Source organism: Etheostoma cragini, chromosome 21 (genome assembly GCF_013103735.1).
Source record: "Etheostoma cragini isolate CJK2018 chromosome 21, CSU_Ecrag_1.0, whole genome shotgun sequence".
NCBI classification, from domain to species: Eukaryota; Metazoa; Chordata; class Actinopteri; order Perciformes; family Percidae; genus Etheostoma; species Etheostoma cragini.
Window position 1 is genome coordinate 21,434,624 of NC_048427.1, and position 23,930 is coordinate 21,458,553.

Genomic DNA, 23,930 nt, shown 5'->3' on the forward strand with positions numbered 1-23,930 from the left:
GAAAAGTAACATTTTTCAACGGGCACGCAGTACAGATTACATCGTGATATGCCACGTCACTAACCACCAAAGGCTCTAAACTATCAGTATTTTTCACTTTTTAAATCGCTTGCAATTCCTACTTCTCAGTCAACATTAGCTTTAACGTTAACGTTACACTTAGCTAGGTTACAAGATCATACCTACAGTATAATAGTTTAATGACCGGCAGACGACAAACTATGATTCACAGGTGATTTAGCTACTCATCGAAAACGGCAAAGTCGTAGTTCCTTCCTGGAAACCTTCCTCTCTCTCAAGTACATTACGATACGTATATATATATATATATATATATATATATTATACAAATATCCAGCTGACAGCGCGTTCCCTCTCCAGACAGGAACCAGCCGCCTACTCCTCCTCCTCCTCTTCTGTTGTTTTCTCTCTGTCAGGAGCCGACTCCGGAGGAATGGTAGCAGTTAACAGTTAGCTAACCTAGCTCTTTAGTAGCTCTTCAGGCACCAGCTGGAGGATTGTTCACTTGTTACGTGATTATTTGTCTTTCGGTTGTCTTGTTAAAAGAATGAATCTACTACCGTCCAATCCTCACGGGAACGCGCTCATTTATGCTGGATTTAACCAGGATAATGGTAAGAAGCGTCGTGGATGCTAAGCTAACGTTGCTAAACCAGATAATATATTAAGCATAGCGTTATCTAACAGCTTTACATTGTTTATGCTTGTCATAATCTATGTCTATGCTGTGTGGTAGTAGTCACACCCAAAACGGCAACTTAATGTTAGCTTAAGCTGGCCAACTAGCTTCTTCGGCTCAGTTTGCCTGCTAACGTAACGTTAGCCTCTAGTTTTCAGCAAATACATACCGTTATGCTAGCTAACCCGACTAGATAATGATAGTGGGGCATACACATGTGGTCAAGCACTGAGATAAGAACAGTGTACATGCAATTAATTGTTTAAGTCATCTTAACTTTCAAGTTAACGACATTAGCCAATCATTGGTGAGCGCTAGCGCTAGCTGGCTAGGTAACAGCTTCCGTTATTACCGCGTTATTGGGCTTATGTTATGTCTGCTGCTGCTGCCCAGGCTTTAATTAGGCTGACAGGAAAGTATAGATCTGCTTCTGTTAATCTGTAACGTTGCATAGTAAAAGTCAGCACTGTTAAAATGTTTACACACGTGTACATGCAGGGAAGTTAAAGTGTTCTTCTTAATTGGTCGCTCTAACTAAATATGAGTCGACTGGTGCCAACTTGCTATGGTTATTAAATATATCATAGGTAAACTGACCAAAGGCCTCAAATGAGCACTTAGAGAACCATATCATCATCATCATCATTTACATTAGTTTTACATTAGATTTGACAGACTTTATTGATCCAGAATTAGGATATTTCAGTGCTACTGCAGCAACATATCAGACTCACAGCACACAGAATTTACAAGAAATAATTAATAGGATAGAATAGAAGAACAATTTTTTTTAAGATAAAAGGAGATAATGTACACTCATATAATTGGTAAATAAAAATGTACAATCACCCAAATAGTATTAATACCTATATAAGTAAAATCTCTGTCTATGCAACCTGCACATAGTGCAGCATTGTGACGTGATTCTTATCCAACACTCAGTGAGGACTTGTTTAATAAAGTTGTATTGCCTTTGGTAGGAATGAGTTCTTATAGCGGTCAGTGCAACACCAACAGAGGTTAATCCTTGGTCCCATGCTCTCTGTGTCAGCTCTTTCATTTGAAAAATGTTGCAATGTGAAAAGCTCCTCCTTTGAACAACTGTTGAAGATAGATTCAGTTGGATTTGTGATTGCGGTTTCTTCGCTGTGTCTCTCCAGGATGCTTTGCCTGTGGAATGGAGAACGGATTCCGTGTGTACAACACAGATCCTCTTAAGGAAAAGGAGAAACAAGGTAACATGCTCTGTAGACAACGTTTGTAGTTAGAACTGTGACCAGGTTTTTGTAATGTCTTTATTCAATGTTATTACATAGCACGTGTGAGTGGTCGCCCTGCCAGTCGGAGGGCTGGAGGTTCAATCCCTGGCCCTGCAGTCCCATGTGTCCTTGACACTGAACCCTGAGTTTCCCCTGATCCTGCGCCATCGGAGTGTAAATGTGTGTGAGTGTGTATCTGAGGAGCAGGGGAACATTGTACTGCAGCTTCGGCCACAGTGTGTGAATGGTGAATGGTTTCTGTACTAGGTAGAAGAGCTTTGAGTAGTCTTTGAGACTGGAAAAGCTCGACATAAGAACAGTCCATGTCCATGGAGCAATATTGAATTAGGTAAATCAATAGAAGTAACCTGGCTATAACTCCAGTTCCAGAAGTGGCCTTTTAATGACCACTTTTTACTTATAGTCAATCCTGTAAGAAGTCAGAGCATGCACAGAACAGAAATCCATGGTACCTTGGTGTTACCTGGCTTCTGCCAGCACCTGTGTAGCCATCTAACAGGCTTGACTATTGGTCAGAAATAGAACACCATTTTTCAAACTAAACACACAAAACAAAGCATCCCGATTGGTTGGGGTTAGGCAATGACCTCGAGTGGTTAAGGTTAGAATAGCGATATAAAACTAAGGTAGGCTTTAAACATGACTTTAACAATGAACCGGGTATCAGAACAGTTGCTGAAAATTTGTCGGTTGATAAACGGACCAGCACATTGCGACCGGTTCGCCGGACGTGGCACTAATGTCGGAGGAAAAGCTGTTGTGTGTTTTGATGACACGTCAGCTCTCTATCTGACATCCTGAGCAGTTCACTGGGGATTCGCTCCTTTTTCCAAGCCTTCATCGTCGCTTGCAAAAACCAATCTGCCACGTTTTCATGAAGGAGTTAGGGTTACAGCATGATTAAGGTCTGTTGTTAAGAGATCAGGACGTCAACTTCATTTGTCCACCTGATGTCATCAAGAATGGTTTGGGCTGTTCTTTGGTCTCCTGGATATTTACTCTGGTCTCTTTTATTTCCTCGAGAAAGGTCTATAAGCCTTAATAATGCAGCATTCTTATGTTTCATCTTTAGACTTTGATTTGGCCATTTGGTAAATAATGACTGGAGCTGGAATTTTAAATGTTGGCAAACTGTACTTTTTTTGTTGATGATTCACATTTTACTTGTGCTTATGTATAATATAAATACTACTTTTACAGTGGTAGTAATGTAGAAAATACAGTTTGTTGTTTGAATACAAATATCCTGTAGAAAAAAAGGTGCTTTTTGGCTTGTGACTGCAGAAATATGACTCAAACCAAGCAATTCTGCTGCACACAGGAACAAAGTATTGCGACAGAATTGAAACTTCTTAGGGACATAAGAGGAAGTGTCCCCCAAACAGGGCTGGGAGTGTGACTCAGCACATGACCGGCTCCAGAGGGACTGGTCTAACTCCTCGGATGAGGACTCGCTCACAGGACCAAGTGTGGTCTTTTGTCTTTTGTTTTTTTCCTGAACTAGATATCATCTTAGATTTTGGATATTGTAATATGACATAAGTGTTGTCTTTCCTGGTTTTAAAAGCGGCATTACAGTAAAGTGATGTCCTTTTCTGAACTTACCAGACTGTTCTAGCTGTTCTATATTTTGCCTTTACCCACTTACTCATAATATCCACATTACTGATGAACATTCATCAAAAATCTCATTGTGTAAATGTTTTGTGAAAGCACCAATAATCAACACTACAATATCGTTGCCGTATCCATATTGAGGTATTTGGTCAAAATATTGGGATATTATATATATTATATATATATATTATATATATATATATATATATAGGGGGGCGCACACGTTTTTGACATTGTGGTTTTGTTGTGGAGGCCTAAGCCATTCAAGATCAATTAGCAAGGCAAGTCAGTGTTATCTGTACAGCACATTTGAGCAGCAAGGCAACCCAGTGCTTTACATTAAACATAAAAACATAAAACTTTAAGGAGCACTTAAAACAGTTACAAAAAGCATAACATATTAAAACAGAATGGTAAGATAACATAAGATAAGAAATACTTTATTAATCCCACACTGGGGAAATTCCTGTGCTACAGCAGCTCAAAAGAATACACACATCACAATAACACAAATATTCATAATATAAGAGAAAATTACGCGTAAAAAAATAGAAAAAATCTAATTAGTTCTAATTGTAATAATACAAACATCTTTAACAATAAACCCCCTTCTATAAACAGACAGTATATAAACACAGATATACAGAAGAGTAAGGTGCAGATGAATAGAAAAGACATATTGCACAGTTGGAGGTAACAGAGTAATAAATAAATATATATGCATAGTGCTGAATATTGTCCAGTGATGGCTCATATAGCAGAAACAGCTAGCAGAGCTCCATTAGGATGATGCATTAAAGAGTCGGAATGCTGCTGGAATAAAGGACCTGCGGTGGGGGGGTGGGGGGAGGTGTTGCCCATGACTGATGCCAGCCTGGCTCATATCCTCCTCTCCCCCACCTCCTCTATGGTGGCCAGAGGGCATACCACATGACATACAAGAAAACAGTTCCAGTGGCGTGGAAGAAAGATGAAAGGCAGCAGTCTCCAGCCTTGATTTAAAAGAAGTGAGAGGTGCAGCAGACCTGCAGTTCTCTGGGAGTTAGGTCCAGACATGTGCAGCAGTGGTTAGGAGTGTACATAATCTTACCTGACGCATGGTTTACACTTAGAGGTGCATTTCTCTTCTCAGTGTAACCCCTATACTCATTATGGATGTTCACTAACGATGGCGTTGGCTTTCAGAGTTCCTGGAGGGCGGGGTCGGCCATGTGGAGATGCTGTTCAGGTGCAACTATTTAGCACTAGTGGGAGGAGGAAAGAAGCCAAAGTACCCGACCAACAAAGGTATGTTTTCTCTACTGAAGTGAGCAATGAGGATTGTTGTTCTCTTCCCAACAACAGCAGTATTGCTTATTGGTGACTAAAGGGGGCGATTCTGCTGCTCACTCCGGGTCACAGGTTTGTGGAGCGGAGTGTGTTTTATAAGTGTTTTATTTTGCATATTGTTACAGTCCGGCTGCGTATCCAGGTCATTTTAGTTCATGAATTATATCATTAGGAAAAATATCACTGTATTTCAGTATTGCAATTACATCTTTAATATGTATACTTATGAAATGTTTAGGGGGAAAAACAACTTTATTCCCCCATTGAACAAATAGTATTTATTTTGAAACACACTGCACCCTGGCAGGGAGAGGGATGTCTAAACTGCCCTCCCTGTCCATGACGGCTCATAAAAACAGCTCCTCCCCCGGTATGTTTTAGTGGTTATGAAAGTGTGTCTTAACTCACCTTGAAACCAGGAACCGGCCCATGTCTTGAATACTGTACACCGCCAGCAAGTACTGCAAAAATGTACGATGTATGTGTGATACTGATAGAAGTATGCTCCTTTTTGTTTACGCGGCTGTGTTGAGTATTCCCTATTTTTTGTTGTGTTTGTACTCTAGTGATGATCTGGGATGACCTGAAGAAGAAGACTGTTATTGAGATCGAGTTCTCAACAGAAGTCAAAGCAGTGAAGCTTCGGCGTGACAGGTAAAGGGCTTTTATTTTATTATCTGTCCAGGGCAGGGCTTCCCTGTAGCACGCCCTCAAATGCTCACTGAAAGGTTTTTAAATTCCGTGGTGCCGATGTTCTGTTGCTTGTCCAAATATGATTTGCTGTATTTACAGGTTATTTCTCGCAGTCGCTTTTATTCAATTTTAAGTGCTTTCGTCGTGATATAGGTCTTACCTTTAATCCACAAAGGTCTTAAAGGGGTGACAGAACCGATTACCTCGTCAAAGTTGATTAACGACAGTTTGGCGGGAAAATAGCACACTACATACAACCTCAAAATCCCATCGACACCTAAAGCAGACCTCGGCCTTATTTGGCTCTGGTCTCTGTCTCTGTCACGCCCCGGTATTTCCAAAGGCTACACCACCGACCTGAGGTCAGCTCAGTCTTCTGAATAAGCTGTGCAGATCTCAGAAATGTTATACATTGTTCTTCTGCTATTTCATCACCATATCACTTCTGAGACTTTTTTTTTATCTGAGAAACAACCATGTAGCGGTGAAAGACGTGCAGTTTTCCAGACTTTGTGCTTGGTGTGGAGCGCCGCCGGCTGCAGCTGTCTCGTCGGCCCATGGAGCTCCTGAAGTCCAACAGCATCTTACCAAATTTGCAATTAGCCATCAGTTTGTGTAAAACGGCCCATATTTGACTTTTACCTTGATTTCTCGCATAAAAAAGTAAGGGAAGTAAATTTAATAATGAAATGTCAGATGAAGAATGTATAACATTGCAGTGTCTCATCTCCACTGTGTGTTTATGTGCTCCCCTCAACCAATCAGCACGCAGCTCATCTAAATATTTATGAGCAGACCATATAAGGCAGAAAACCTTTTGTTTAGATTCAGACCCATTTATGCTTCTCCATAAATCTTTTTTTTTTATTGGTAAATGTTTGGAACAATAATTGAACAAATTAAACATTGACTAAAAAAGGAATGATAGTTCCATTTTTAAATGCCGTTTTCTTTCAAACAACACAAAGAATGTTTTTGTCTTTCAGCCTTTTGCGTTTGTTGCTGGAGTTGATATGGCGATGATGATTTCTAATATCTTCTATCTCTTTGATTGTCAGTGGGGCGTCCTTTGGGTTTTATCACTGGACGGGTCCGGTTAGCGTTGGCTTGTGTGAGCAGAGTTTGAATGTTGAATGTTAACCTCTGTGTGGGTTCTCCGTTGTTCTCAGGATTGTGGTGGTCCTGGACTCAATGATCAAAGTCTTCACCTTTACCCACAATCCCCATCAGCTGCATGTGTTTGAGACCTGCTATAACCCCAAAGGTCAGTCCACCGTTTACACTCCCAGACTTTGAAGATGCTCTGATACCATTTCTTTCTACCCGACCGAGTACTGATCCGATACCAGTGTGTTACTTATATTTTATAATATTTTAACAGCCGTGGACTACTGTCCCCAGGTGGATGTGATAGGACTGCTATCGTTGTTAGCAGATGAAGCAGAACTTTCTTTTACTATCCAGTTCGACAGTCAGAGCAGAAAAAGAACTTAAAGAAACTACTTTAAAGTAGATTTCCTTCTGCTACATTAGGTGGTACCAGATCGGTGCATTTTAATGAGCTGCTTCTGCTCTGTGCACATAACTCACCTCGAACCACAGACCATTATTTTAAGTTGAAGTCAAATCTAGTCCCAAAGTTTTCCATTTAATGAGTCGGTGTTCATACGGTATATGCGCTGAATCTTTTAGCAAAGCACTGGAACCATGAGATCCAAATTGTTGTGGTGCACATTCTAACCAACGTTTCCCTCCGTCTGCCCTTGTTCTCCCCAGGTCTGTGTGTGCTGTGTCCCAACAGCAACAACTCCCTGTTGGCGTTCCCTGGCACTCATTCAGGCCACGTGCAGATAGTGGACCTGGCCAACACCGAGAAGCCCCCAGTGGACATCCCCGCCCACGAGGGGGCGCTGTGCTGCATCGCTCTGAATCTGCAGGGCACCAGAATAGCTACTGCGTCAGAGAAGGTAAGCCGTGCTGAAGTATTATATCAGAAAAAATCAATATGGTGCTATGAAACTAGATATTGTCTTAGATTTGGGATATTGTAATATGACATAAGTGTTGTTGTTTCCTGGTTTTAAAGGCTACATCACAGTACAGGGATGTCAGTTTCTGACTAGACTGTTCTAGCTATAGCTAACTTAGTTATTCTATCCACATTTCTGATGATTCTTTATCACAAATGTTAGTGTGTAAATATTTTGTAAAAGAAAGAATTACAATAGTCAACCTTACAATATTGTTAACAAAGTTTTGGGTCAAAAATATCAGCCCAATGCTGAAGTGAATAGAATTTTAGAGTTTCCTAGTGACTAATCCCATGCTGTGTTTCCACAGGGGACTCTAATTAGAATTTTCGACACATCTGCAGGTCAGCTGATACAGGAGCTGAGACGAGGCTCTCAGACTGCCAACATTTACTGGTGAGCACCGAACAATAAAACTACTCCCAGCGTTACAACTAGGGGGGCACGACTCAGAAAAGGTCACGATTCGATATCCATTTGATTCAAAAAAGATTCTTAAATACAAAAATGGTTCAGAGTATGTACATGTAGTCACTTTTTTTGCATGTGATAGGATGCACGCCATTACAAAAAAAGAAAAGATATGAATCAATTTCTTTTGGAATTCTATGAACCGATTTTGAATTGGTAGAGCTTGAATTGATTTTTGAATGTGAATCGATTTTTTTTGTTTTGCTGCACAGCGCAAGTTACACCAGTTCTGCCCTTTTGTCCTTGTCATCAGATGAAAACACCTAGCAAGGCAAAGATTTAAAAGATGCTGATGCCCAAAACGAAAAAAACAATTAGCTTCTTCTACTTTACGTAACGCGGGCTGTGTGCCGACAGTTCTCCCAGACAGTACTGGTTAACATGCTCTACAAAGCCTCTGGGCAGCCCTGACACAGCAGCGCTCCTCCCACAAGCACATACGGTATGTCGACAGGTTGGAGCTGCACTGGGAGCTGCTACGTCAGAGATTAGGGCTGTGCAAAAAAATGTATTCGTATTCAATAGATGGCATGATATCTATCATGATTGATAGATAGATCATTATTATTTAAAGTTGTCATTAGGGGGTACACGCTGTGGATACATACATACATACATACATACATACATACATACATACAGTGAATTGTTTTTGAATCAAATCCTGAGCCTAAAAACAGAATCAAATCATGACATTTTCTGATTCGCACACCCCTATTAGACATGGACCATCACCGCAGGCTCCACTCCAGTACTGTGGAAGGTGTATGTTACACCACCTTCATCAGAGTTACTATGAGAGTGTTGGTGAACATTATACGCAGGGTGCAATATGCTTCGGGGGATGTGTGGGCTCTCCCCCTTCCTGGTCTACATATCCCTGCCTCTGCTGAATTATTTTTATCCCCAGTGGGGACAAAGTGATCAGTGCTACTTCACCAGTAGACCACTTGTTATATACTTAAAATAGCAGTATTTTATTCTGAGTACAGCGCTGTAACGTGACACTCTATGGTGCTCAAGAAGATAACATCTGAACAGCAGTTGCTGGTTGTATTTAGTCTCTACAGAGCTCCAGGATTGAACGTGGTATTGGGAGGGGGACATCATTCTTGCATGTTTTATTGTGTTTAAAAACATTGTATCTTGTCTCTGTCTTGATCTCAATTGTCTTTTCAGCATTAATTTCAACCAGGATGCGTCCCTCATCTGCGTGTCCAGCGACCATGGCACAGTGCACATCTTCGCCGCAGAGGACCCCAAAAGGAACAAACAGTCGAGGTCAGTTTACTAGCACGTTAGCTGGCTTAGGATAAATACAAAAACTAAATGAACCTGTCCTTCTCTCTGCAGCTTGGCCTCCGCCAGCTTTCTTCCTAAATACTTCAGCTCCAAGTGGAGCTTCTCCAAGTTCCAGGTCCCCTCAGGCTCTCCCTGTGTGTGTGCCTTTGGAACAGAGCCCAACGCTGTCATAGGTGAGTCCAAGTATGTGTGTGTGGCGGGGGGGTGTATGTATGTACCTACAAACGTAGCCACGGCGTAGATTGCAGAACGCAGAAGCATAAATCATGTTTAACTGACCAGAGCCACTCGGGGCGGGCAACCTCAGGGCTTCAAATGGCTACTCTTACACTTTTAATTCTTCAAATAATTCAAACCATGAGTCTTTGTAACAGTAGAGTAATGGTTGAGGACCACTGGTGGAACTTAGGTGGAATCTCTGATATATTTTTAGAAAATGAAATAAATTAATATAAAAACAATACTATGGTACGGTGGCCAAGACAGTTCAATACAAAGAAAAAAGCCACAACACACACATAAGTACAACGGAAGTGAGTGTGTTGTTGACAAATGGAGCTGGAGAAAAGCTCTTGTATGCTAATTCTGATTACTGTTGCAATATCTTTGTATTTCCATATGTACTGTGTGTGTGTGTGTGTGTGCGCGTGTGTGTGCGCGTGTGTGTGTGCGCGTGCGTGTGTGAGACTGAAGACATGCAACAAAACCATAGACTGTACAAATGTCAATATAAAGTCTATAAACAAACCCTTTTACATGGTTTCAAATACACAAGAGTCCACATTCTGAATTCTATGTTTTTACTTATCATTTTATTTCCAGTAGTAAGCAAGGTCATGGTTAAAATTCTGGGTTTATTTCTTTCAGACCAGCCGTGTATGACCGGGAACATGTGTGTATGTATAACCCCCGACCCTGTAACAGGCAGCCTATTGAAGCTACTGCTTACTTGTGACAGTGACGTAGCGACAGTGATCCGGATTAGCCAGCGACCATGTTTCACTCACTTCTCAAACACCAAAACCTTGGCAACAACACACTCGCTTCTGTTGTCACTCATGTGTTTGTGTTGAACCGTCTCGGCCACTGGACTATAGAAATATTACAACATTTCCAATAATAATACTTCAAATATGGTCAGTTAAAAGTAATTTCAAATAAGTGTTTAAGTGTAATATTTTTACATAGTTACGCTAATGAACATCCATAATTAGATGTGGTGGCAAGATAGTAAGCAGAGGTTAAATGAAGGGAACAACCATCGTGGCTCCAAAAGAGCTCAGAAAAGAAGAGCGGACGAGGAGGAGAATATTTTGAGGGGTAAGCTCTGAAATATTTGGTCATCCTGAGTCTTCTTTTGGCAGTTTGGGCCATCATCTATCAGTACCATTAGTATTGTTGTCGTCAGTTTAAATGCTGATAAGTGAGATCCTGGTGACGTCATTAAAGAGAAGTAAGACGGGGAAAGAAACCCAATCCCACTGGTAAACAGACCTTCTAGTGCCGGGGTCTTCCACCGTTTTTAACCCAAAGACCCCTGAACTGAAAGAGAAACAGAAGGCCCCTTGCTAGATATATTGTATAAAATTAAGTTGCATATTAAACTAGGCCTACGATAACGTTAGGGTTGCCTCTCACCTTTATACATACTGTTTTTTCATAAAATCCTAAGATATTAAAATACCCTACTCATTTTTGGTATGATTTTATAAATCCTGTCTTAATGGTACACATACATGTGGCACAGTGAGTCCTCAGGATGAACTGGATCTGTGGATCTTAGTGACCACCTCACCTCTAGGCCAGTAAGCAGTGGGGATTTATATGTGCTAATAATATGTTGAATTCATGTTAAGACTTTGGAAATAACTTGAGTGTTAACTAAAGTTAATAATAATTTGGTGGCCCTCATGCATTGACTCTAAGGACCCTCTTGGGGTCCTGGACCCGCTGTTGGAGATCCCTGCTCTAGTGAGTTTAACTAAGAAAAGGTCAAATTGATATATGGATTTTGTAATTGTTTTCCATTTTTGTTTTGCTTTAAAGGTCCCATGGCGTGACAATGTCACTTTCGGATGTTTCTTAACATGAATATGAGTCCCCCAGGCTGCCTATGGTCACCCAGTGGAAATGGTAATAGGTATAAACCGGGCCCTGGGCATCCTGCTCTCACTTAGAGGAAATGAAAGTCCAGATGGGCCAATCTGTAAACTTGCCCCTTATGACCTCATAAATAAGCATAAGCATCCCAAGAGCACCATGTCATGGGACCTTTAACCAATAAGTAGCGAGTGGCGTTTCCATCATAATGTTTGTCACAAAAGCGCTGGTAGACGTTTATGGCACTGATAAAGAAATATGTGGAAATATGATCTATAAGTTGACTTTAGACAACCTGTACAGCTGTGTCAATCTTATTTATGCATCAAAATAAAGACCGGTAGCTTCCTAGCAGTGAGGAAGATGACCTCTCCCCTTCCTAACCCTGCAGACTTCTAGAACTCATTTCACACAAGGTGCCTGACTGAACTGAATTTTGGTAAGGGAAAACTGAAGGTGTTTTGTATTTGGCAAAGTAAAGCTGTATCAGTACTCAATCCCTTCCAGACCTGTAGTCTGACTGCTGATGGTCTAACAGGGTTTTTGATACAGTGGGGGCAAAAAGAAGAGATGTGGATTCTGACAGTGATAGTTACAGTAATGCCTTAAATGGTAGCTACCGTTGTTTTCAACCTGCGCCCTATTTTCCTGTGTTTTTGTGTCTAAGTGATTGATGGGAACAACAATCTTTGACATTGGTCCAGTTTTAAGAGAGATCTCTGCAGTCTGCAGCAGAGAAACAAGCTACAATGGAAGTCACTAGGATAGTTGTCCAGCTTGTATTTATTTTCACAAAAGGTAACATATTAATATCCTAAGTGTCATTCTAGAAAGGATTTCTAGTGAGGTTGACCTTTCTGTTAGAGTAAACTACCAGACTCCATGTAAATAAACAGTCATTTTAGCAGGGTAAAATACACTTCATTTCAAAGTCAACAGAAACAAAGTGATCTATGGCAATTCAGTTTTGGGGTCGTCTTTCCACTTTTCCAACAATCACAACTCTAGTTTAGGTTAAAATAAACACAGTTTACTTGTTTACATGTAAAAATATGTTGGCTCTATAGACGCTATCAGTATGACTTTTTTAAATGGAGTCTGGTGGGTTTAATGCTTCAGAGCAGTTTATAGTTAAAAAGAAAGGTCTTATAGAGGTTTTAAAGGTCTATCTCTGTAGGGGTCCTTTCTATAATGTTGTCAGACACTTAGAATAATAATCGGAGTCTGTCACCAGCAACAACACAACTTTTAATAGACCAAATTGACGATGCACATTTGCCCCATAGGGTCTGTGGCTGCTGGTTACAGTGGTAATGCTCAATACTGGACCAGTTCCACAGGAAAAGGAGGCCAGGTTGAAAAAACCATTTAACTTATTTGACTGTTCCCGACCTCTGCAGCACGCTCCACTGCTTTCTAATAAAACTCCAGCACTGTCTGAGTTCCCCCTCTGGTTTCTTTGCAGCCATTTGCGCTGACGGCAGCTACTACAAGTTCCTGTTCAACCAGAAAGGGGAGTGTGCCAGAGATGTGTACGCCCAGTTCCTGGAGATGACCGACGAGAAAATATGACCTTTGACACTGGCCCCCCTCTCTCTCCCACTCCTCTCTGGAGACTTGCTATGACACAGCCTGGTTTGTTGTTTCTTTACTTGTTTTCTTTTGGGGGAGATCTCCCAGGCTGCACTTCTCCTTATCTTGACAGACTCTTTAAGAGAGCATCAGAAGAAGGAAGGATGAATAAAGAGAAACATAGACTTTGGAGGAGGGGGGACCCCCTTACAGCCAAGAGGAACCGATGGAAGCAACAGGGATGCAGACGATTGTCTGTCACAGACTCCTGAGGACTCTCTGGACAGAGTGTCTCCCAAACCAAACACTAGCAAAAAGAGAGGAAGTTATTTTTCTGAATGGACAACATGCCGCTTTTTAAGATGTCTTCCGAGGAATTTACAAAAGGACGGTTATTTTTAATCCCAGATGATTGTGATAGTTGGACGGATTGAAAACCATTGAGATTTTGTCAACTAACACCACCTTACCTAACTATAGGGAGTGCCTCGAGACTGGCGAGAATCTGTGTGTGTGCACATATAGTGGTTGTCATATGTACATGTGTGTTTGTGTATATACTAATGTACCATATTAGGTGTCCGCAGAGCAGAATCCCAACGAGATGACGTGGAACCGTTTCTTATATTCTCTGTATAATCACACCGCGCCAGACCGATCTAACTACACACAGCTGTACAGAATAGTAGCAGAAAAAATGTCACATGTATTTTTGTTTCCCTCGTTCCTTTTCTTTTCATACATTGTGCAATATGTTTTTTTGTTAGGAGCTTGCAGAAGTTGAGGGTCGTCTCTGACTGACCACGCAAGCTTAAAAAAAATACCATGTTTTGGGAAATAGTTACGCCTTTGCTTTCTCCCACCTTAAATCACAAAAAGCTAATGGATTGGATGAGATTCAGCAGCCCAGATCAACTGTAAAAATGTGAATATTTACAACTGCACTTCATGTTTTCAATGTTAATCCATTATTAAATCCAAAGTCTCCTGACGTCTGATTGGTTTTGGTTGGCCCGTGTGGCTCTCCAGTCCCAGCTGTACACCTTTTCCTGACAACACGTGTCTGTGTTGTCAGTGTGTCGCTGTGATCTGCGACACACTGGGCTTCCAGTTATTCCAGGGTTTCCCCCTCAAAAGTTGTTTCTCCTGGTGGCAAGTGTCTTTATCAGTGACAAGGGCCCGGCTGGGGCCAGTCCCAGACTGATGGCAGCATTAATGCAGAGCCCAGTAGTTTCTGTGATCAGAACCATGGACAGAATTGCAAAATTGATTATTAAAAAAAGCTATATGACAGATCCCGCAGAGCCCTACACATTAGGCCGGTGCTAAAAGCTGACTGGAGAATTTAAAAATACTGTATGAATGTCTAAGTTTCCAAATGAACCACCCCACTGGAACCATAACCCACATAAACATCATAAAATACATTTAAAAAAAAAAGATTTCCAGTTGGGGAAACTTAGGCCCGGTGGGCCACCAGGCTTGTTGTACACTGGGGGGAACCCTGGATTCTGCTAATTCTAATCAGGGACTCTGAAGTGCTTCGTCAAAGCCCGTGGCCAAAACCAGAACATGTGTTCAGTACAATGGAAAATGTTAAACGTGGAACTGTGTTCAAGTGCTCATATTACGCTTTTTGGCTTTTTCCTCTTTCCTTTATTGTGTTCTATAGCGGTTTGTGTGCACGTTATAGGTTTATAAAGGGACTAAATCTGACTGGCTAGTAGTCCTTACCTAGGTACCGTCAGGACCCTCATACTCTGCTTCTGACTGGCTAGTAGTCCTTACCTAGGTACTGTCAGGGCCCTCATACTCTGCTTCTGACTGGCTAGTAGTCCTTACCTAGGCACTGAGCATGAGCGACTCCCAACAAAGATGGAACAGAAGTGAGATGTCTCACTCTGTGGCTAAAACAGAGCTCAACACACAGGGGGAAAGGAGGAGCTGCAGCAATGTGCAGTACAACAAACATTAAACCAGGTAACGCTAATGAAATGGACCCGCTAAATACAGATATAAACCTGAAGATGAGCATAATATGAGCACTTACATGTTTAATGAAATATTTTTTTCTTTTAATTTGTCCTGCTGATTGACAGCATTTGTCTTTCATTTCAAAAACACATTTTAATTTGTGTGGCTTTCTGCCTCAGATTGTGCGACGGCAGGTGTCACTCTGTTGAACATGTACAGCACGTTGCGGTCCCTGACCCGCCGGGACGCTGCACAAACTCAAACGCCAACTTGTGTCTGACACACTCAGAATGATTGTAAAACCTGCATTTAAATTTGTGAATAAAATTTAACATCTGCTTTTACAGTTAAGCTGTTAACATGCCTATTATTATACTGTGGGGAACACGTGCCTCTACCAAAACTGAATAATTAGATTTGTAACGCTGTAACCAGCAGCCACAGACCGGGCTACTATGGAACCCTATGGGGCAAATGTGCATCGTCAATTTGGTCTATTAAAAGTTGTGTTGTTGCTGGTGACAGACTCCGATTATTATTCTAAGTGTCTGACAACATTATAGAAAGGACCCCTACAGAGATGGACCTTTAAAACCTTTGTTTCACTAGAAACAGCTCTGAGTTCGCTAGTGCTAAACCCACCAGACTCCTTTAAAAAAAGCAATGCTTTTAGTGTGTATAGAGTCAGCTTATTTTTACATGTAAATCAGTAAACATTGGTTTTATTTCAACCAAAGTGAAATATAATTTGGATGGTTTGAAAAGTGGAAAGACCAACCAAAACAGCTTTTCATAATTTTAGTATCTTTGAATTGTATTTTACAATGCTAAAATTACTGATTATTAACATGGAGTCTGGTAGGTTTAGCAAACAATTTTGCGGCTGTTTTTATGAAAATAAAAATAAAAATTCTTACTTTTACATTAAGGTCGACCTCCTTAGAAATCCTTTCCATAATTTCAGACACATAATACAATCTGAGCCTGTCAGCAGCAAATCAAGCACTTTTTTGAACATAAAAATAAGATGCACAATTTCCCTATTAATTATCTATCGTAGCTCTCTGACAGCAGCACTCTCGTAATGCCGGGCCGGTGTCTGAGTGTTGTTCCATTAGTCGCTTACACACAAAAACATAAGAGAGAAAAGGGTCCAGAATAAAAAGTTAAAAACTAAGTAATGTAAAGATATGAAAAGAACGTGAAACTTGAGATTATTGTTTGCCATGCCTCTCTGAGGCTCGAGACCAAATCTGTGTAAGATCAGCCATTAGGGGGTGCTACAGATAGGAGCATGTAGGGCTCATTCAGTTTTTACAAAATGTGGAGGGTGCCATCTAGGGCCACCCCCTACAAAAATGCATTGATGATTTTAGAACTATTGTATGACATTGATATAAAAGGAAGTTTTTAATTGAATACCTTTTAGCTCACACGATACATCCTGACCTTTGCATTGCCGGTGTCCCGATTGGGTTCGACTATCATGGACTACAAGGGGTGTCAGGGGCAACTGCAGCGGGGAGGCTTGGAGCCATCGTAACTTTGGTTGTGGATCCTGTGCTCCTTCAAGGATTCTGTATGGTTGAATGGTGTCACCGCCTACCCTGGGTGCAGTAGTCACTTTCTCTGGAGTCTCTCCTCAGTCCCTGTACTGTATACCCTAGTCTATATCCACAACGTGGACCGGTGTCGCCGGAAATGTCCCTTATTTAGGCCTGATGTCCATCCCTGTCCTCTCTCTGTGGGCGTTCTAACCTCCGTCCCGTCCTCTGTCTCTGGGTTGGCCTTCTAACTTCCGTCTCGTTCTATGGACTATGGTTACCTGGTCCTGAGATCTCTGCAGGGTAAATCCAGACAGCTAGCTAGACTATCTGTCCAATCTGAGGACTATGGTTACCTGGTCCTCAGATCTCTGCAGGGTAAATCCAGACAGCTAGCTAGACTATCTGTCCAATCTGAGTCTTTTGTTCTGTCCCCTTTTTGTTGCCTTCGTCTTTCCTTATTTGAACAAAATAATCGTTCAGGCCGATTGAGAGTTTGAATTTGCTCTGCAGAGAAGGCTTTTACTCAAAGAAATACAAACTAAGAGGTTAAAGTGTTTTAAATAAATTTATAAAAAAAAAAAAAAAAAGCATTTATCCACTGAAGCAGAACAAACACCTATCACTTGTTTTTCCTCGTGGAACATAGAATACAATCTGAAGAGACTGGTTAGTAGCCTGAACAGAATCAAATAATTACGCCAAGAGTTGCCAACTTCAACACAAAAAGGTAAACACAGCCCATGGTGACGGGAAGAAACAGCAAACAAAATTACAAAAAGAGAAGAAGAAAAAACGACTAAGAGGGTTAAGTGCAGCACTCATACAGCGGAGATTCATTCAGTTCCATATTCAGATAATGTGCATTGTCTCTAGATCCGTAACATGCAAGCTCGATGAAGCAGATGGTCAGATACGCATGGGAATATACTTTTTTTTATCTCATAGGATATTTGAAAAATATGAAAAAACAAATCTGTAGATGAATAGTGATAACAAAATTCCATTTGCATGAAGAAGCAGAAGAGCATCCACTCCATAGATAGTGTTTCTTTAAAAAGGAGACTACATTCATTTCACTCCACATACAAAAACAACGGAAAGGGTTCCAAAAATATCATGTTGGGATGTCTCAATGTTCTTAAGGACCTCACTTATAGCTTTTACTTATCTTAATTATTACTAGATGGTATCTGTGCCTTGGGAAACGGAGAACACTCACAAACAGAGCCAAAGATACACTTGTACAACGGAATACTGCATATCTACTCACGGCCGGGTTAGGTAGGTGGACATGGAGGCTAGCTGCCGAAGATGGGAATGTCCACACGCACGTACACACACTTCCCGTTAGCGGAATACACTACTGGTGATCTCACGCGGTTGCTTTTGTCCCTCGACACACAGTAAAGCGCTCGTCTGTAATGCTACCAGGATGAGGCTCCGATCCATCTTCATCAGCACTCCTCGCTTGTCCAGAAAGTCATTTTGGATTTTCTTGAAATCAGGATATCTTTCTTCTTCCTGTGCTTCTTCTTCTGTGGCGCCTGGGTCTCGGGCTTCAGGGATTCACAGTTGTCAGCAACTCTTGATTCCTTTTTTTAATTTTAATTTTTGTCTTTAGTTTTTGTCTTCGCGTTTGGTGGTCTTAAATATATGGAAGAGGATCGGGAGGGGGGGGGTTTAACATTCTGTAATCCCTGCAGGTGTTTCCCAGTCACTCTTCTGTTTTTGGCACCTTGGAGTAGATGATAGAGGGGGGACAGTGTGGGACGTGTGAGGCTCAATGTGTACAGGAGAGCAGGGGTCCGGAGTCAGACCGGGGGGGGGGCGCTACTTGTCACCGATGCGTTCGATGACCCCTGCTTCTCCGGCTCTGTCCGTGGTGCCGTTGTTATTGTTGGTGGTGGCTGCAGTAGCTTTCCCCTCCCCCCCCTCCATCTTCACCCTCTTTGATTGAGGTTGCTCCTGCAGCGCTCCGTTCTGCCTCTTGGGGGGGGCTGGGGCGGAGGCGTGGGCCGCCAGGAGGTGCAGAGGGTTCGCAACAGCTGGTAGAAAGAAAACAGTGGTTACCAGAGGAGGGAGTCACGGGAAAGGCTTCATCAAACACTTCCTTTTCTGTTTCTGGGGAACGGTTGAGCAACGCGTGTCTTTTCTGCATCCATCTATGGTGCTCATGTCTTCCTTTATGAAAAGGAAATGATAAGAGATTTTTGAGGTGGGTAGCCTTGGCCTGTTATGATATTTCACTCCACACATACTCGCTTCTGTCTCCGTCCTCCTCACGCTGTCCAAGTGTATATTGCATTCTTTTCAGGACATTTTCTTACATATTGATATATATATTGATATTGAGTCGATAAGTCGTGTTACCCTTTTGTGTGTGTGTGTGTGTGTGTGTGTGTGTGTGTGTGTGTGTGTGTGTGTGTTAGTCACCTGTGCTAGCAGCAGCACTGACGGGGACGAGGTGGGTCCCGTTCTGTGTGATGGCCTTGATGGGGAGCTGGTGCTGGCCGAGCGGGGCTTGTTGCAGGATGGTCACCGTGGTCAGCGGGGGGGCCGCAGACGTCTGGATGATGCGGCTGACTCCGCCTAGCGACGAGGCCGTGATGGATGGGACTGCACACGGGGAGAAACACACAGTCTCAACACAAGGCGTCCTGACTACAAAGTGGGGGGTGGGGGGGGAATGACAACAGGTCTCACGCTTGATCTCTTGGTGCTCGCCACCTCCGTTCTCTTGAGGTTCCCGGCCCACTGTCACAGCGGGCTGTCCACCGACAGTTGCCATGGTGATGGTTGGGATCTGGTGGACAACGTGTACCGTCTGCATGACAGGGGCGGAGCTAACGGACGATGTTACCATGGCGGGCGACGCCATGGCGTAGGTCACAGGCTTCATGGTTGTCTGAGGCATCTGGCGCTGCACGGCAATCAATACCGGCTGGTTGTTGAGGGGGGAGCCTATCAGGAGAAAGGGGGGGGGGGGGGTTACAGGTTACTGACAAACTCCTTACTCTAGGTGTGACAGAGGCACATAAATACTGCACGCCATCATCACAAAACATGAGGGGACACAGAATAAGAACAGTCCATTTTTACCTCCGAGATAAAACACAAAGACAATACAAAAATGTCCCTTTTGTCCTGAGGACAGAATCTTGGGGAATGGTGTGCTTTACCAGGGGAGTTCTGTACAAAGCGGGCCTCTTGGATGACAGCGAGTTTGGGCTGGGCTGTAGTGGTTTGGGTGGGGGCTGGCAGTGGGGTTGGCTCTGGCTCCATGGGGACAGGGGAGCCCTCTCTGGACAGGCTGTCTGGGGTCTGGACCCCACTGGAGTGGGCAGACAGCGCCCCTGTGTGGCTGGGAGACGCCGGAGCGCTCCTGGGACAGGAGTACAGAGAAGGTTGATTATTGACATGCTGCTGCCCCACAGGCTGAAGCAACACACTCGTGTCTGGATGAGAGAGTTCTCTACCTGGAGGAGAGCGGCCCCACGGGGGTCCTGAAGCAGGGCACTCCCCGGGGCCGCCGCTTCCTGAACGCTTGTTCTACCAGCTTCCCCTCCGAGGAGGGGTCGATCCTCCAGAAGGAGCCTTTGCCCGGCTCCTCCTGAGACCGCGCCACTTTGATGAAGTACCGGTTCAGGGACAGGTTGTGGCGGATTGAGTTCTAAACACAGAGAGAGAGAATGGGGGCAGTGTCACATGATTTGTGTTATACATGTATAGTGATTAGGAGACCTTTATTGTCTCTTTCAAGAGAAATTTGTCTTTGGCAGTCAAGAGAACAATATGGCCCCCCATCACATTAGAAACGCACAATAAACAAACAATTGCTTGAGAGAGTCTTAGAATATTAGACTATATGTGTGTGTGGTTTGGACGAAGGAGGGGCCGGACTGGGAAGGTCTTCAAATTCAGCCGCCAGGTATTCAATTTACAGTTCTATTAAAAATAATAGTATAATAGAAAGCAGCCAATCCCCATGTTTGAGCTGGTTTGCATTTACACCGACAGATGCCAGCTGATCACGCAGCCCTGATCCATTACTGCTATCCAGGTCCTGCATGTGGAAGAACGGCAGCACGTAGTGAAGACTCTGACCTGCCAGCCCTTGTCGGCTGTTCTGTAGTAGGGGTAGTTCTTGGTGATGTGGGTGTATATTCCATTCAGCGTGAGCTGTTTATCCGGGGCCATGGTGATAGCTTGGACTATTAGTTGTGCGTATGAATACGGAGGTTTGGAGTCATCCTGAGGAAAAGAAGAATGTAAAGTTTAATGGATGAGCCATTGGGATTAAAATGGGTTTTGTTAATGAAAAACAAGGTAAGCTCCGGTCTTGTTTTCTCACACACTCTAAACCAGGTTCTGTACTCCAAGTCTACTGTTGTGGGGAGCATTGGGACATTTTTAGACTTCACTGAGTAACCTGGATGTTCCCAGACACCGGATGTCTTTTGTTGTGAAATGTCCTACATTTTAAACTGAAGCAGACGCACCAACAGTGTTCATTCACATTTCCGTTGCCCAGTTCCAGGCTTTTGACTGTCCCACTCTCACCTTTGGACTGTCTTCACCTGAGGCCTCTTTGTCGTTTTCTGATTGGGAGTTGTCTCCTATGAGGTCAGAGGCCAGAACGCGGCCTGTCCTGTAGCTGGAGAGCCCCGCCCCCCGCGGACTCGACGGACAAGAGTTTGCCGCACTGAGAAATTGAAAAAAAACAAACATCTGTAATTGTGCATACATGTCTGGAACAATGCCCAGACAACCACTTGCTGGGGTTATTACTGGACCCTTAACTAAAGCTGGAGAAGCCTCCCTCACCTGATGGTGCCGGTAGGGGAAGGCAGTGGGCTCATGAGGTGGGCAATGTTGTCAGGAATGTTGATGGTCAGGGGGGAAATTTGGGGTTGGACGGGCTTGACCGGTGATTCCGGCACGTTCCTTGGCTCCTTCTTGTCACTGGACAGGGCTGTGAACGTGATCTTAATACTTGTGCTGGGGAACCGCAAACAACACCTGGGAACCAGAGACAAGCACAGACAAGACACAGAGGTGTGAGTCAGACGTCAACACAGTTGCATTCAAATGACTGTGCAGGGTTTCCCCAGAATAGTTGTTTAGCAGGTGGCTACGAGGGCCCGGCGGGGGCCAGTACCCGACTGAGGGCAGCATTAATGTAGAGCCCAGTAGTCTGTGTGATAACAGAATCGTGACATGCTGGAAGACCCCAGGACCAGGACCCGTCACATTAACTAAAAGCTGACTGGAGATTTGAAAACACAGTTTGACTACATCTAACTTTCCAACCAAGCGGCCCCGCTGTACCTCGAGTTTAAAAAATGTCTTAAAATATATTTTTTTAAAATAATTCCCAGTGGCTTAGGCCAGATGGGGGGCAACCGATACCAATAAACTAAGTGGGAAACATAATGCTTATTACTGTACAGATGGACAAACAAGCCTCCTGCCTGGCAACGAGGAGGTCTAACCGAGGCCGAGACAGGAGCACTGGGATTCAGCCCCACAGTTTAAATATGGACCTCCACCAAGACCATTATGCAACCCATCATGTCTAACTCGTCTCATGTGGTTTTGACAGGGTATATTTGGACCAGTTGATCCTACACCTTACAATGAATTACTACTTTGGCCTGGTGACAACATTTAGCATATCCTAACTAAATATGTATGACGATTAAATGCCAAATGTGAGTTACCACAACAACTATTTGACATGAGTTGGGGGGGGTTACAAGTGAAAGAAGAGAACAAGCTGAGCAGTGTAAACACACCGACAGGGTACGTGAAGCCAAGTTGACATGGAGCCTGATCCAAATAACTGCAGCACTTACCCCAGCATCCCAGTAAACCGGTCTCTTATGGGGGGTGCAGCATGGCACGACCAGTACCGGGGCAAGCACACGTTTTACAGATTAGCATGTGTGGCTAGCATGTTAGGTAGGTCAGCAGCAGTAGCTCTCTATCAGACCAGACTCTGTTACATTCTATGAGTAAACCAGGGGACTGGGACCATGTATTACAGGGACCATGTATTACAGGGACCATGTATTACAGACCGTTATGGAGAGTTAGGGGCCACTCTGCAGTTCGACATGCATGGATCACCAAGGAGATCCACAACAAATACAACTAGCTCCTAGACAACAGTGTGCTGGTGCTTTTTGGAGGATTTGTGTGCCTGGTCATGATGGTGGGGTCTAGACCTGCTCTATCTGGAAAGGGCCCTGAGATAACTCCTGTTAGGATTGAGTACAATATATTCTTAGCTGGATCAAGACTGCTTAGTGGACTATATGTATAGCGAATTAAGCAGGTCTCCCCAAACGATCAAGTCTAAAAGGGTGTGCTGTGTTTACCGACGCTCAACGGGAAACTGACACATTTGGCATGGAGGTTTGGTGACGTTATCGCGTGCCGGTGTTACCTGACACAACACGTGCAACATCACTGCGGGACAACAACAAGAAGAAGAACACATGAACCCGCAATCCGCAAACAGACCGGCCACATCAATCTTACATTCGTGGAAGCTGGAGGGGGGGCGCCCCTCTCCTCTGGAACACTCCATCGACAAACACCCCGTTCTTCCCAAGGCATCGGAGATAGAATTCCCCCGTGCCGGGGCCATCTTCCCCCGCGGTGAATATCTCCAGGTGCCGCCGGGAGATGAAGCTGGAGTGGCCCATGCTGACGTCCACCGAACCCTGCGAGGAGTTCCGGCCGATGGTCACCGACCTTTTCTTCATCAGATACTCGAATTCTCGGCCCTCGAGCCGGGCTACAGCCGAGCCCAACATCCCGCTTACCACCGCCATCTTCAGGAGTATCTGCCGGAGGTTCGGAGGGGTGTTCTGCGCGGTAACGTATATGCGGTTGCAGGGAATTGAAGGGGGTGTAGTTTTGGTTTTGTAAAAAAGGGGGAATCCAATTTTACACCGTGGAGAATTTGGCTAGGAACGTGCCAGACCGGGGACACAGCGGCTCCGACCCACCGCCGCGAAGAAGAGGAAAAAGAGAGGAGCGTCGGCCAATCACAACCGGCCAAACGGACGGAAGTACTGCGACAGACAATCCGTTGAACCAATGGGAAGCCGAAGTGGGTATGCAGATGTGTGATGTTTACCAATGACAACAATAATAAAAATATTCGTAGCAACGGGCTCGGTTGCACCGCAGGCTGACACGCAGATGGATGGAGAGATGGAAAAAGCGGCGCAGTGATTTCAAGGAGGCGGGAGGAGCTGTGGATGTGGGGAGGGGCCCAGAGACCGTCAATATACACACATATATA

At 43.6% G+C, this 23,930-nt stretch overlaps 2 protein-coding genes across 2 annotated transcripts; one reads left to right on the forward strand and one right to left on the reverse strand.

Moving 5' to 3' along the window:
• Positions 1 to 195: 195 nt before the first annotated feature.
• On the forward strand, positions 196 to 14,369 carry wdr45b (WD repeat domain 45B). Its single transcript, XM_034860187.1, has 10 exons — positions 196 to 635; positions 1,861 to 1,935; positions 4,783 to 4,884; positions 5,493 to 5,580; positions 6,789 to 6,883; positions 7,396 to 7,586; positions 7,960 to 8,045; positions 9,300 to 9,401; positions 9,474 to 9,595; positions 12,988 to 14,369. The coding sequence occupies exons 1-10, from the start codon at positions 569 to 571 to the stop codon at positions 13,092 to 13,094; spliced, it is 1,035 nt and encodes a 344-aa protein (XP_034716078.1). The 5' UTR covers positions 196 to 568; the 3' UTR covers positions 13,095 to 14,369.
• Positions 14,370 to 18,129: 3,760 nt separating this feature from the next.
• On the reverse strand, positions 18,130 to 23,794 carry LOC117936807 (forkhead box K2). Its single transcript, XM_034860186.1, has 9 exons — positions 23,159 to 23,794; positions 21,440 to 21,634; positions 21,176 to 21,317; positions 20,720 to 20,866; positions 20,092 to 20,285; positions 19,795 to 19,997; positions 19,319 to 19,576; positions 19,049 to 19,231; positions 18,130 to 18,660 (listed from the first exon to the last, which is right to left on the reverse strand). Exons 1-9 carry the CDS (start codon positions 23,452 to 23,454, stop codon positions 18,446 to 18,448), a joined length of 1,833 nt encoding a protein of 610 aa, XP_034716077.1. The 5' UTR covers positions 23,455 to 23,794; the 3' UTR covers positions 18,130 to 18,445.
• Positions 23,795 to 23,930: the final 136 nt, after the last annotated feature.

Excerpts from the sequence above, each read along its gene's own strand:
- LOC117936807 (XM_034860186.1), bottom strand. The coding sequence starts at position 23,454 with ATGGCGGTGGTAAGCGGGATGTTGGGCTCGGCTGTAGCCCGGCTCGAG. Across the intron at positions 21,635-23,158 it reads CCCCTCCAGCTTCCACGAAT|GTGTTGTTTGCGGTTCCCCA; the intron begins GTAAGATTGATG and ends TCTGGTTCCCAG. Across the intron at positions 19,577-19,794 it reads CTTTGTACAGAACTCCCCTG|GCTCCCCCCTCAACAACCAG; the intron begins GTAAAGCACACC and ends TTCTCCTGATAG.
- wdr45b (XM_034860187.1), top strand. The coding sequence starts at position 569 with ATGAATCTACTACCGTCCAATCCTCACGGGAACGCGCTCATTTATGCT. Across the intron at positions 1,936-4,782 it reads TAAGGAAAAGGAGAAACAAG|AGTTCCTGGAGGGCGGGGTC; the intron begins GTAACATGCTCT and ends GTTGGCTTTCAG. Across the intron at positions 6,884-7,395 it reads GACCTGCTATAACCCCAAAG|GTCTGTGTGTGCTGTGTCCC; the intron begins GTCAGTCCACCG and ends TGTTCTCCCCAG.